At 39.9% G+C, this 14,983-nt stretch overlaps 1 protein-coding gene across 2 annotated transcripts in view; it reads left to right on the top strand.

Moving 5' to 3' along the window:
- GALNT18 (polypeptide N-acetylgalactosaminyltransferase 18) overlaps positions 1-14,983 on the top strand; it is a 210,774-nt gene that overhangs the window by 158,816 nt on the left and 36,975 nt on the right. For both annotated transcript variants that reach the window (XM_041423272.1, XM_041423271.1), the window contains exons 9-10: positions 1,428-1,565; positions 6,560-6,655. In XM_041423272.1, the coding sequence (XP_041279206.1) occupies positions 1,428-1,565; positions 6,560-6,655 (234 nt within the window). The remainder of the gene's footprint in view (positions 1-1,427; positions 1,566-6,559; positions 6,656-14,983) is intronic.

Raw genomic sequence — 14,983 nt, 5'->3', positions numbered from 1 at the left:
GCCAGAGTGGTGCATGAGTGGGATTTCTTCACGAGATCCATCAATTGTCTTTCAGCACACTACAGCCTCTTGATTTAGTCATTTGCTGCAAAATTCAGAAAAAAATTGCCACTTAAGGAGTATTTCCACATAAAGTTTTACGGATGATGTAGGGCTTGAGAAGGGGAGTCACCATTTAAAAAATTGCTATGTCTAATCTGTGAATGCCAGATCACTGTTTCCTACTTTTTAGCATACTTTGCCAATGTGGCATTCAATTTTATCTTAGTTAAAAAATGCTTCCATAAGAAAATATACTTGTTCCAGATTAACATTAATTCAGTGCTTTGGGATGCAGTGGTTATTTCAGCACCTCAGAAATATAGATACTTACACAGATACCTTTTTTTTTTTCTGTGTAACTAAGGAAACGCAGTGCTTTCAGTGTTTTTTTAAAATCTTGTCAAAATCTTTGGGGTGTTCATGGTGCAGTAAAGGCTGTTGTTTAAGGAGATAGATTATAAGATTTCCCTATGAAAATGTATTTATCCTGCATTTTGCTCTGAGGCAAAAGTCGTTGAGCACAGCGTGGAGCAAAATGTTTCATTTTACTTCCTGTCAAGAGCAGGCACAGATTTGCACTTAGATTCGTCTCTAAAAATTTCTGCTGTGTGATTTTGATGTGATAAATTATTGAATTGTATATACAGGGCCTTTATGAAAGTCATGCTTTGTGATCTGCTCCTATGAAAAGTAGAAACTAGGTTAGCCAGAAATGTAAAGGAGAATAAAAATTACGGGAGAGAATATTCAGCAATTGCTTTTAACAAAAATAACAATTTCTCTTTTTACATTTCAAGAGAACTTCAATAAGTACTATTTCAGAGAGGTGAGCAGAGCTTCTGCTCTTTGCAGTCAAGCAGTAACCCAGGCTTCAGAAATGGCCAGAAAGTGTCATACACTATTGATTCGGCCACAGTGGGACACCAGCAATGCCCATGTTTCTAGGGCAACTTGCTACTTCCTGCCAATTCATTTTGGTTTTGGTAAGTGCCAGGAAATTAGAGAACAGTGGTGATATTCATTGGAAACTGGATCTAAACCCCACTGGAGTCAGGAGGAGTAGTCCCATTCACCAAAGCAGACTGCGAAAGAGACCCTGCCATGGTGAACTGTGCCATAATTAACTGGGGCACTTCTGGGGAATGTCTGGGTAACAGACTCACTTCACAACCAAAATGTGCTTATTGTTATAGGTCAAAATGATGTTTGGCTCTTGGGGATGGTGCTGTGCAGGGCCAGGAGTTGGGCTTGATGATCCTGATGGGTCCCTAACAACTCAGTTTATTCTGTGGTTCTGCAATGAGGGAGACTCTGGGTGTATAGTTTACACAGAAGTGTATCACTGATGTATCTGTGGCTTTTTCTGCCCTTTGTTTCATGTGCAGGACTCCGGAATTGATATTGGTGATATTTCAGAGAGGAAGGCCCTAAGGAAAAAGCTCCAGTGCAAGACCTTTAGGTGGTATCTTGTCAGCGTGTATCCAGAAATGAGAATGTACTCAGATACCGTCGCCTATGGGGTGGTAAGGATCTTGTTTACATTTTCCATTGTCCAGACATGGGGGAAAAAGGTGTAAGAGTGGAAGTAATGAATGAAGACAATGCCTGACTCAAAGTAAAAGAATCAGATCAATTTAGAGTCACTAGTTAAATAATATGGTTAGTCGACAGAGACAGCTGGTCTGCTGTCATTTGTGCTGAGATGTCCTGAACATTACCTTCCTCCCTGATTTTTTGTTGTTTGTTTGCTTCATGGCTTGCATTCCACACAGAAATACTCAAGCTGTGATTTTGGAGACACATTGGAGCTGGCAGGTTTGTGGCAGCAGGGGAATTCACAAAATAGACTCAGTATTTCAACTGCAACTTTCTTAAGATTGTAGCCAGATCTTAATTTAGAATCATGGAGTCATTTAGGATGGAAAGACCTTTAATATAATCAAATCCAACTGTTAAAGGCTGATGCTTTCCCTTTTTAGACTTTTAGCCATTTAAGGGAAATCCTGATCCACCCCAGAACAGACATCACAATCAAAGACTAACATTCCAAGTTAACCAAATCTCACATAGTTGACCCATGTAGAAAGCACTGCTAGAGAGGTTCGAGAATTATGCTGCATCCAACAGAAAGTGCAGCTAAATCCATGCATTTTGAGCTCATCATTACTTGTGGGACAGTAGTGCCCTTATCTGTGTTGCAATCATGCTTGAGTTTCATGGGGCTAATTAAGGCAGAAGCAATTCTTGCCCCTCGGAAACTGGCAGGGCCCCAAACAGAGAGGGCAGGTGTGCATGGCATGGAAGATGAGCAGCCTAAATTAAAACAGGCCCATAATAAGGTAGTAGACCTAGGATGTCCTTTTCACTGTCATTTTCACAAAAATTGATTCCTTTGAATTAATTTTTTTCTTTTTGTAAGACAATCCTAATTAGAAAACGTGAGAGCAGATCATACAAGTGAAAGGTTTGTCTTCAGAAAACTGAGCTGTGCAGTTGGTCAATGTGGCTCTGGAAGAGCCCTGAGGGTGCCACAGAGCAGCTGCTGTGTTTTGGCAAGTGAAGGGATAGTACATCTTGTGAAGCTCCATGGCCCCTGTGATGATGGGTTAAGATAACCATGCTGGCTTTTCATACAATCATACAAGAAAAGCACTTCCAGCAAAGGTTTAGGTCATTGCTAAATGCATGACTTAATGGTTACCTCCCAAATTAGTTCAGAACATATGCCTAAATCACACCTGTGTGCAAAGAGCCTCTGACACACACCATGGAATTGCCCTGATGCTGTGATCCAATCAAGTGTGGAGTTTCCTGAGGAGAAGGAGGTATAGCAGGTAACTACTGCATGGTTCTGCTTGTAGGTGGCTCTGGACAAAAAAAATCTTTTCAGGTAGAAGTGATACAATATAAATAAAGGAAGGACTGTGTAAGAACTAAACTGCTCATCTTAGGATCAACTCCACATTGTGCAAGTCAAAAGGAAAATCAGCCACAGTGATTTTATACTCTGCTGAGAGATTTTCATCAGCCAGAAAGAGTAAGAAGAGTTTTTTACAGAAATACTGAGCAGTGGTCAGCCTGGAGAACAGAAGGCTTCGGGGAGACCTTAGAGCAACCTTCCAGTACCTAAAGAGGGCTCAAGGGAGATGGAGAGGGACTTCTCACAAGGATGTATAGTGATAGGACAAGAGGGAATGGCATTAAACTGAACAAGGACAGAGTTAAATTAGATATTTGGAAGAAATATCAAATAAAGAAATATCTTTACTGTAAGGGTGGTGAAGCACTGGAAGAGGTTGCCCAGAGAGATCATGGACTCTTTGTCCCTAGAAGTGTTTGAGACCAGGGTGGATGGGGTCTTTGAGTAACCTGGTGTAGTGGAAGGTGTCCTAGCCCACGGCAGGGGATTGGAATGAGATAATCTTTAATGTGGCTTCCAACCTGTCTTGGTTGTGTCTGCTAGGGAAGGCAGAAAGCCTACCCTGGAATGGAGAATGCAAACCCCCTCCCTCCCTCTGAATTATTATAATTTTAAAATTAAGGGGGCTCTCAGGCAAAGATATGGGAATAGAATAACAGTTCTTTACCAGTATCTATATCAAGGCAAAACAAAACAGCAATAACTATGGCAATAACAACAAACAGAACCAAGGAGCTGGTAACAGTCTCCTTGACTGCAGGCACTCCCCCCTTCGGTATTTAAGCCATCAGTGCTTCTTAGCAACTCAGTGGGAAGAAATTCCACAGGTAACAAGGAAAGAACAGAAGAAACCCTACCCCAAACACAATCCAAGCCATTCTATGATCCTGTGATTTAGGTACTGCCCAATAATGCACATGATTATCCCAGCTGAGAGAGATGTGTGGGGCAGGCTATTTGTACCATCACAAAGGGAGTAGTGGACAACTATGACAATAGATAAAGAAGGCACATTTCCTGAAATATACAGCTCACTGTTTCATGAAATACTGTTGTATGACACAAGATTAAGTGCCTCTGTCCTTCTAGTAAAAGAATCACTTGGATGTCTGATCTTTTGTGTCTGCTTTGCTGTTTGCTTGCACATCTTACAGCAGAGAAAGCTGTGATATTTCAAAGCAAGTCATTTGCTTTCTGATTCTCTAAATGCTTCTATTCATCAATTGGCTTCATTTTTTTTTTCTTTTTAGAAAATAGAGATACTGCTACTGTAGCATTATCATCAATTTTAAAAAATCCTGAGTAATTGAAAAAGCTGTCAGAATGGGGGTAAAGGCTAGGATATAGGCACCTACAGAGACACCCCATATATTTATTTCCTGAATCCTACATTTCCTCGTGTTCTGTGAGAGTTAGGAAAATAGTTGCAGCATTCAGATCTAGCTTATACTGTGGAATATAGCTAGGGTTGGGATTGGTAGCAGAGTAAATATTTGGGAAGCAAACTTCTTTCTGAATTGTGCAGTACCCTCCTATTTAGAAGAAAGCAGTGTCACTGGGCCAAAAGCTGTTGTATTTAGTGTAACAATAATTATTTCTGGGTTTCAGCACAGAGATTGTCTGTTATATTTTTGATTGTTTTTAAGATTAAGTCTTGGTAGGCTAAAACTGCATTTCTCAGACTAATTGTTGGTTGCCACAAAGCCACTAGATTTTGTAAAGTGATTGCTCCTGAGAATCTGGGCCTCAGATTTTGAAACAGCGTTATTAGTTAACAGGTCAGTGGCTGTTTTGTTTCTTTTTTTGCTTCCTTTATTATGGTGATTGTTGTGGAAAAGTTTATAACATTTGCACTAGGACAAGCATTAGGATTGCAGTTTATGGAAGAGGTTTTGAAAACACAGAGGTAGTGTTATAGATGGGTAATGCAATGGCTGGCTCTTGCAATTAAGGGATGAATATTATGTGCATGTTACGAGAAGTTTTACTGGTGTATAGTTATTGTGTATATTGTATATTGTGATATGTTCTCCCCACAGCCCTCTTTCCCCTCCTGCTTGTATTGTCACTGGATGTGCTTGGTAGTCAGGGCATTGTGGGGGAGGCAGGCTAGGTACCAGGAGGTGTGGCATGGCAACACCTGACCTCCAGTCAAGTTGCAGGGAAGCAAGTCTCCACCAATGGAGATGAAGAAGAATTGGTGACAGGCTTTGGGAGGGGCCAGGGTTACCCCATATGACAGGTGGAGCAGCCACCTTGTGGGGGAGCATGTGGTGGTTTAATTCCAGGTGCCCAGCGATGCTCTTCCTGCTTATTCAGTCATTTGTTGTGTTTGTTAAGGTTTAATAAACCTTTGAAATTTTAAAGTGAGAGGTCATTTCTCACAGGTAATGATAGACCCAGACATCTTAATAAGGATAAGATAAGGCTGATATTTATCATTGGTTTGGATAGAGAGGGGTGCTTAGACATCTGTTTGTGATTAGAGTCATGGCTATGGTTACACTATGAATAAGGTTCGAGAGGAGCTTTTATTCGAGAGAAGATTTTATGTAATTCTCAAGGCTTTAATTCTCTAATTGAGAGTAGTGACAGTATTGATACCTAATGCATATTTTCTCTCTAGTGTTGAGACGTTTCTTGTCTATTACTGGATTTAGAGTTTGATTTAGAGCTGGAAGTCTTGTAGAGATGAGTTGATGGTTTTGATTTTATTCACTGCCTGGCTTCAGCCTCTGGCTTGTCCACACTTCTTACGTGCAGTTCTAGGCTTCCTTTCTAAAGATAGAATTTGGTTTTCTCAAGAGAGGCCCCTGTGCACAGCTGACAGAACTGCCCAGTTAATCACAAGTGGTTGCAAACCACATCTCCACTCCATCAGGCAGTTGTGTCCTGTTCTCTGAGCCAGCCTTTTACCACTGAACACCTTTATACACGTCCATGGGTATGCAGTCCACATCTTTGTCCTCACACTCTCCCAGCTATCTGTGCTCATTAATTTAGCACTTCACTTTCAGAAAACTCTTGTCTCAGCAGAGCCCAGGTTTTTCACAGGGCTTTGTGCTGACCAGGGCCAAGTACTTTGCAGTCTGTTGCTGTGCATGGGTTAGCCCAAAATAATCAGGGGAGCTGGTGCATAAAAATTGCCCTGAAGTCTCCAGGTGTCAGCTGAAAGCAGTTTTTTGAATTATTTCTGGAAATCAGAAGACTCTCATGAGTGATTCTTAAAAGCTGTTTAATACCTCATCTGTCTTGCTCAGCAGGATAAATTCAGGTTCTGTATATAGTGTGTACCAGAGACTAAATATTTTTAAAACATATATTAAAAAATTATTGCTATCTTTGAAGGCTTTTTTGAAATACACCCTGCCTGAAACTTTGTGCAACATTATTGAAATCAGTGGTGCTAGATTATCTGCAAGGAAGAATTTAGTCCAGATGCTTTCTCTTCAAGATTTTCACTGCAACAAATTTTAATTTTGCATATTTCCTTCCTCAACTACGTACAATTTATTTTCTCAAAGAAAAGAAAGTAATCACACCATCTTTTTCTCATGTGAAACTTGCTTGATTTATTTTTCTTTCTGTTTATTTTAGCTGCAGAATTCCCTGAAAAGTGATTTGTGCCTTGATCAAGGGCCAGACACAGAGAATATCCCAATCATGTATATCTGCCACGGGATGACACCACAGGTTAGTTTGTCTAATGATCTCTGATTTTGCTGCTGCTGTTAGCAGATTGTGTGGGAGGAACCATCTTGTACCTGTCATTGTTTTCCTGCAACAATCCCTGGGTAAGATGTTTAGTAGCTCTTTTATAGAGAGGCAGCATTATTTCTGCTGTAAATTGAGAAGCAGTGGTATAATAATGCTTTGACAAGGAAGTTGATTTATTAATTTCGAAAGAATTTAAGGAATATGAGATCAGAACTTACCCAGATTTGCTGATAAAAGCTTTCATTTCTGATCCTTAACTGTGCATGTCATATGAATGAAGCAATGCATTTTAAAACATTTTGCATACATGCATAGGTATACTCACAGTTTATTTATGCATTATCTGAAGACATGTGCTTTTTTACTTTATTTACTGTGTCAGTTCCGTAAATGTGAAATGCACAGCCACCTTCTTCACACCATACAGCTGTGTCAACTTCCAAACCCTGTTCTTGAGAAAACCCTTCCTATAAACCTCCTTTATTCTTTCTCTGCTCTTGTCCTGTTACTGTAGTGTGTGCCAAAGACTCAAATTACCCAAACCTTTCAATTTGCCTACAAAACAGCTGGATTTACTAACTTGGCAGACAAGAGGGTTAAGACCAGCGTCTCCCCAGCTAAGTACATGGGCTTAAGTGAAAGGATTTCAAGGCAAATCTTGACAGGGAAAATAATGTTGCATGGCCTCAAATGTGCTTGTCAAAGACAGATGTGCAGATTACTTAATCTTAAAAGTAACATATGCAAAAATGACGTAAAGGAAATGTGGGAGTGACCAGAGAAAGTGAAAAATACTTCCAGTTTGAATGATTTTTCTACCTGACTAGCTTTTATATTTGCTTTCTTGAAGGGACCCCATGACACTCTACCCTGTGGGGTTATTGGAATGTGGTTTTACCCAGGAGTTGTCAGTTACCTGATTTGACTATACAGCAAATGAATCCTCACAGTATCTCAGAAATAAACACAGAGCATCAGGGTGGTCTTGTCCCCTGTGCCTGGACCTCATATTGAACTGGAAACATGAGTTGGGTGAGCTGCAGATATGATTCTCTACTTCCCTGCCAAGTTGCACATGCTGCAGCTCTGTTCTGCACTGGCTTCCTTCACCAAGAACCTTTAATACCGATCACTAGTGGCATTGTGCTTGAGTAGATTATGGATGATGAAGCCAGAAATATCTGAAAATCCTATCCATCAGGCTCACTCAGTGGTTGGCTGTGCCTTATCTGTCACATAACGGTGTGGGAACCACAGTGTGCCTGCAGGAGCTTTGCAAGATGGTCCCCAGTGTTTGCAAAGGAACTGTGCAATTCACCTCTGAGCCAGAGCCACTATTCCTCATCCCCTGGCAGGGCACCATAACTCTCATGGCACCTCATCTGTGAGAGCAACACACTGCAGGCATGCCTGTAAATTCCAGTTAGAAACTTAATTATAGTTGAGAGACAAAGAACAATAAGGAAAGTCACTTCAATTAGCACAGTTCAGTATTCACCAGATAAAGAGCTACCTTTGAATGTCAGCTCGAGTTCTGTACCAATGAGACAGCAGCAAACAAATGAGAGAGGAGAAGGAGACAAGGGGAACTTTTCTAGACAAGAGTCTTCTCCTTCATAATTAAAATGATGTGTCTCCTCCACATTACTATGTATTTAATTTTGTAACTAATGTTAAAAACAACATCCAAAAGGGCCTATATTTGGGTAAGATCCTGGTAATGACTGAGAACTTTTCAAAAGAGAATGAGACTTTTTCTGTGTTAGGGATTATGGTATTGAGAGGGAAGGAACTAACATCACTCAGCATACTTCTATGAGATGCAATGGTGCATCTCTTGCTTAAGCAGAGCTGCAGTCCAGCCATGTACTTTTTCTCTTACATATTGGAAATATTTGTATAAATATTCCTTTTAATCTTAGTGATCTTTCCAATAGCCACAAAAGATACTGGAAAGATGTTAATTTTATTCTAGTAGTGGTGAAATGCTGTATAAAGGAGGCTGGTTTTCCTTCCTTACAGTCCTACCTGGCAGTCCTTACAAAAACAGATTAGTGCCCTGATTCAGGACTGCCTGGTTGAGTGTTTGGGTGATGCTGTTCTTAGCTTGGATGCAAAGTTTTTCTGTTGTAGCTATTCCATTTACAGTTTTATTGCTGCCACCACTTGGCACACTTGCATCTAGATGTGCAATAATATATCTTACTGCCAGGAACCACTCCCTCACATGCAGTTAAGTTGCTATTATTAGTTACTACTACAGCCCCTCTTCTAAATTGAATAGCTTCTTTTTTTCCTCCACTAACTGCTTTCAGATGTTTCTAAATTCTCATCTTTTTGCATGAGAAGTGGCTTAGATAAGGTGTTTGACATCAAGGAATTGTTTCACAATCATAGGTACAGCTATTGTTTCCTTTTAATATGCTTTATATAGGAAAGAAATTGTCAAAGTCAATAAAAAGGGAACTGCAGACCTGATATTAAAATTCCATGCTCCTTTTTTTTTTTTTTAGACAGTATCAAAAACATCATGTGTAGCTTCATAATTAAAAGGAGTAGAAAATGGCAAGGAAATATCCCAAAATATTGCAATGAAATGACCAGCAGTACATTTTCCCGTGGTTTTTCTGTTTCATTTAAAATACAATCAGGACTAGTGATGCTAAGACTTCTGTGATTCAGATTTCCAAACCTTTCTACAGTCTACTCTGTGTCTACTGTAAGGAACATTGGCATATTCACAGTTCATTCCTGCAAGTATCTTGGAGTGCTTTATAACTGTGTTTATTTCATACTTCCATTCTGCAGATAAACTGATGCAAATCTCATGTGTGGTTAAATACTAAGATGGAATAGAAAAAATATAATCTGTCCATTTCTGTAGTCCTCTGATACTACCAGTGTGAAAGAATTCCTCACAGCAGGGTGTTTGGCTTGGTCTGAAAAGACAGAAGGCACTTGAAAAACTACAGTCTGTGATTAGGTGTGTTTCCTGCCACCCCTTCATGTTCAGAGGGGGCCTTCCATGGCAGCTGTGTTTTGTCCTGGTCCCCAGGAGCCTGGACACTTCAGGAGTTATGGTACCATTCACTGGGTAGAGCACCTTGAATGTCTGACTGGTGGAAAAACAAAAAAGGGTGATGATCTTGCAATGCACTCACATGAATTTAAGGGAATAATTGCTATTCCTTTACCTTTGGTAAGAAGGAATTAATTACAAAATGCTGCCCAGATAATTAGAGTTTCTGTTGAGAGGGTCCTTGTCTAAGTGGTAGCATCTGAACAGCATGTCTGTCTAAGTAGCTTGTCCTCCCCTGATTCTGTTGCTGAAGAGTGTTTCTCCCTAAGCATCACACCTTTCCATTCCTGTGTTTAGACAGTCTCTGCCCAAACCAGCACTGTCATTTCTGCTCCATCTGTACAGCTGCACAGAGTGTTGGCGTAACTCTCCTGCACAGAGTGTTGCAGGAACATCCCCATCACACCTGATCCTCTGCTGCTGCTCCTGCAGCCACCACAGTACCAGGCAGCTGTTAGATGTGCACAGAGCAAGGCCATCAGGTGGTTTTGGTACCTCTGATGTGCTGCTGGCCACTATTGGTAAGGGGCTTTCAGTGTCTGCCATATCAAGCCTCTCCTGCTGTACAGCTGCTTAGCACAGCTGGACAAAACCCGGCTTCTGCAACTGTTGAAACAGCCAAAAAATTAAATGCAACATGGTAAAATAGTTAACTACAGGAGTTAAACCAGGCTCCTAATACACTGTTTAGTGATGGTAGAAATCATGTTGCTTTAATCACATAAAATCAGCTCAGAGGGAAAACACAACAGCTCCCCATCAGAGTGATGATTAAGGGAATCAGGAGGCAGTGAGAGGAGATAAATGTGAAGGCAGAAGAACAGTTCTGGCAAAACAGTAACTAAAACATAAACTTCATGTGAGGCTCTGGGGTTTTATGTGGTTCATATAGAAGTGGATAAAGGTATTGTTTTAATTCCTGAACTTGTTAAAGAAAAGCAACAATTCAGTCCTACATTTAGGTCTTAGAAGATCTATTTCCTGCTGTGCACCTGTTCTGCATGGAAAAGATGGTTGTTGTAGTTGCAGTAAATACATGCCCCAGGCCTGACTGTATTCTGTTCCTGGTTCTGGGATCTACCTGAGCCTGGTTTGTTGTTTAGACTGCTGCTTAACCAGGTTTGTAATCTTGAAGGCAGGCTGATGACAACATGTCACTTGGATTAAAACGGCTCCTTAGTGATAGTTTAAAAGATTCTTATATGAGAATGAAATACCACATTATTAGAGACTTTATTATATAATAAATAAGTAGCATCAATCAATGAAGTGATATTTTAAGTAGAGCTTTATTTTTAAAATTGCTTGTGACTGAGGGGATAATGGGCAGTTCTTTTCCCTTGTTCAATAGCTTCTGGCTCATATAATTCTCAATTTATAAGCAGTTAAACCCCAAAGCTCATCCAGTGATGTGAAAATCAATAGAAACCAGTTAGATTCTGAGGAATTCAAGTTGAGGACCAGGGTCAGAAGACTAAATGGGGAGTATCACTAGAAAAGAAATGCAGGTGAGAAGGGACACCCAATTATATAATTTCATATTCTTGCAAGAGATTGCACAACTGACACCAGTGACTGCAGCCCTGCCTGGTATGAGTTATTGCATCTCCACTCAAGGCAGTGGAAGAGAGTCCTGCCAACACAAAAAGCTGTGCCAGTTCACACTGCACAGGACTCTGACCTGAAAGCATAATGTATTCTAAGCACAGTGTCTGAAGTACTGGGAGCAGTTGCAAAAATCTCCCAGAAACTTCTAAATACTCTTTGTATGGTTCATGAATGCTTCTTTTAAAGTGTTTATAATATATATTTTTATAAAAGCTATGTTTTCTTCTATCAAATCTCTTAGCATGGTGACTGTTCATACACAGATATTTTTCATACATTTCAGAAAATATCTTCTGTTATTTAGAAGTTTGTTAAGTGTGTGTGTAAAACACATAATCATTGCAAACTGAGACTCAGTGCAAGAAAATAGTTTAACAGAAGGCCCCACATGCAACAGATGCAGACTGTCGGGGAATAAGGGAGAAAGCAACAAAACCTGCAGATGGATCAATGACTGGCCCTTCAGAGTTGAAAAATCACTGCCTTGAAGATGAAGTGTCTACAATAAAAACATTTCAGACAGCCTTTTGTGGACAGTAAGAGGGAGCACAGCAGCTGTTTAACAGCTCTCGGTTACACAAAAACTCAGGGCTGGTGTTCATGAACACATGAACACCCTTGGAGGCAAATGTTTGACACCTTCAGCAGCTGTGTACAGGGCAGCCTGAGCTGGCAGCACATGGTAGGCTGAGCTGGGCCATCACCTCCTTGAGGATGATCCTTTCATGTGTGCAGACCCTCAGAGGGCTGTGCAGACCCTCAGAGGGCTGTACAGACCCGAACTGTACGAAGCATCCAGTTCTATCCTGGTCCAGGTACTTTTTCAGTAAGCAGTCAGATGGTGAACAGAGCAAGTCCTTGCTGTGGCAGTGTTAGGTTTGCAGCTGGACTGGATGATCTTAACTGTCTTTTCCAGCCTAAATTAGGGAGTTTTTCATTGCAGGTGAAGATCAATGGTGTTGAATTTTTAGCTTCTGTGTGTGGATCTGAGGGATTTGCACACTCCTTTGTCCAGCCAAAGTGAGTCTGTCATTATTCCCATCCAGAGAGGCAGCCTGACTCCAGGGTATGTGCTCCTCTCCTTCCAGGGGCTGCATCTGACAGCACTGCCAGCTCATGTTGTCCTACAGGCTGTCCTTTGCCTTTTTATGAACTCTTGTGGAATGATCTAAGCACTGGGCCTAACTCAGACTTTTATGTACATGCTTGATTCTGGGAGCAAGGATGCTTTTCCACAATAAATAGCCTTCCCCCCCCGCAATCTAGATTGCTCAGTTTGGTAGATGCCCAAGTAATAGAAGATAATGTAGAGAGTCAGTGAAACTGCGTGGCAAGCATGGTTATCAGCATTATTAAATCATTTTTTTTTTATTTTAACCATATTCTGTAAATTGTTGTAGCAATTAATGACTTATATAAGATATTCCTGCTGAGTAGTTTATTAAGTCTATTTCTATTTCTGCTGATTTCTTTTAGTGCATAAATCCTGGTTTTGATCATAGTAAAGTTAATAGGAATTGTGACCTTGTTTGCAAGGGAAGCAAAATCTGGTACTAGTTTTTTGCAATCCTTTTCGAAGCTGAGTTTTCCTGTATATACCTGAGAAGATGAATTCAAAGCTGCAGCCTCTTTAGAATATATGACAGGTACATCAGAGAGCTACAGAAATGTTTCAAAGGCTTCCAAAAGCACCCAGTCCCTCTTGGCCTAGCACAGGCAGTGCAATGCTTTCTTCTTGGGGATGTGTTGTGGATGAAGATACTTCACATTATATAATACTTCATTTTTTGAATATTTTTTTTTTCTTCAGTTTGATTCTGGCCAATTCTCATTCTTTTCCACAGTGCAAAGTTTCAGAGGGAGAATCTGTTAATCTGATTTCTGGGTTTGGAGTAGTTTTATAATGAGCCATTTACCATGAGTAATTTTTTTTTTTGTACTTGCTGTGGCAGCATTAAGTTTGCAGTTGGACTTAATCTTAAAAGTCTTTTCCAACCTAAATAAGAGAGTTTTTAATTGCAGGTGAAGATCCGTGGTGTTGAATTTGTAGCTTGAGTGTGGACCTGATGGGTGAGGGATTTGTACACTCTATTTTGCAACTGAATAAGAGTCTTTATAATAATAGGACAGAGACCAACCTGCCTCTTCATTTTATGAAAGTATCAGACATAATGAATGTCATTCTCTGTTCAGAGGGTAAAAGGCACTGGAATTCAAAAGAATCAGCACAAGAGGGCCTTCTTCAGGTTTCAGACCTGGGATAGTTCTTTTGTACATTACGCTTCATTGGTTGAAAATAAAAGCAGAGAGAAAAAGCTGTAGAACTGCATTATTCTGTATCAGAGGGAATATCTTTTACATCCCTCAGTTTGGAAATAATGGAATGGATATTTCTGCTTATTTATTTTTGTGTTCAAAACCATAGTGTGAAAACATTGCATGTACCTGTGAGAATTGAGAGAACTGATCACTTGGAACTGAAACTCCAACCATGGTGAAATGAAAGAGTTGAAAAATAATCTTTTTTTTTCCAAAGAGTAACATTGATTTTCTCATTTGGAAGCATATAGAATTTTTGTAGTCTTGGAGAAAGGGTTTTGTTTTGAAGAAATTTTATCTTTGTTTCAATAGAATCATCTAGAATGAAAAAGAACTTTAAAATTTTTATATCCTTCTGAAATCTGTATTCTTCCCTAGTGTACAAGCTCACTGCTGAAGTTGAGCATGAATAATGAAAAAGGAAAATACCACAGTAAGGTGAAATTACTGATCTGGCTAAAGCCAGACATTGAGGTTTCAGGACCTGAGCTGAAGTGTAAAAGCAAGAATTGAAAAAGTTGTTCAGTTATTTTAAGTGCTGTGAGAAAGAGTATTAAGAATTACTTCAAAATTTAGAGCCAAGAAGGCTCAAAGAAAACAAAATGGCCAAGTATTTTTCTGATTGAGAAATGACTGCTCTTTTAAGCAGACAGATGTAGCAGGAGAGTCAAAGATAACTTGACCAGTGCCACGGAAGACATGTGTTTGAAAAAGCAAATAAAACCCCTAACCACAAAATGTAACAGGAATAAGAGCAGTAGTCTGTAATATGCTGTATCTGTTCATTCATCCATTTTTCTAAATAAGAGGGAAATGCTCATCTTAGAGAATGGATAAGAGCTCTTTTATGACAGCAGAACTATTTAATATTTTACAGTAGAGGCACTGGTGCAATTTTCTGTATATTAGAAGATGTGCTGAAAAGATAGAGAAGCATAAGTTAACCTTTAATGGGAAGAAAAATTGCAAATGCTGATCAGAAGCAATGTCAGAAGGGTACTCAGAAAATGCTTTCAAAGATATTCAGTTCCTCAGCTTTTGCCTAGTAAAGCAGGATTTCCATAGAGATAATAGAAACTTCAACTGGCAAAAAATCTGATGTAATTTACCTAGACTTGATAAACTCAGCTTTCATCACATTACTGCAGAGAAGAATAATGCATTGTGTCAGCAAAAAATAGTAGTGAGAGAGCTTGTGGAGGGCTCAGAGCACCACCCTGAGACCACAGAGGATGCTCCTGTGGAGAGACAGTGGGATTAACCAATTAATCATTTAACACATCTCTTCCCCTCCCCTG

This window comes from Onychostruthus taczanowskii, unplaced genomic scaffold (assembly GCF_017590055.1).
Source record: "Onychostruthus taczanowskii isolate IOZ18803 unplaced genomic scaffold, ASM1759005v1 scaffold76, whole genome shotgun sequence".
In the NCBI taxonomy this organism is placed as follows: domain Eukaryota; kingdom Metazoa; phylum Chordata; class Aves; order Passeriformes; family Passeridae; genus Onychostruthus; species Onychostruthus taczanowskii.
Note: the sequence above shows the minus strand (reverse complement) of the source record. Positions and strands in the feature narration are given on the sequence as shown.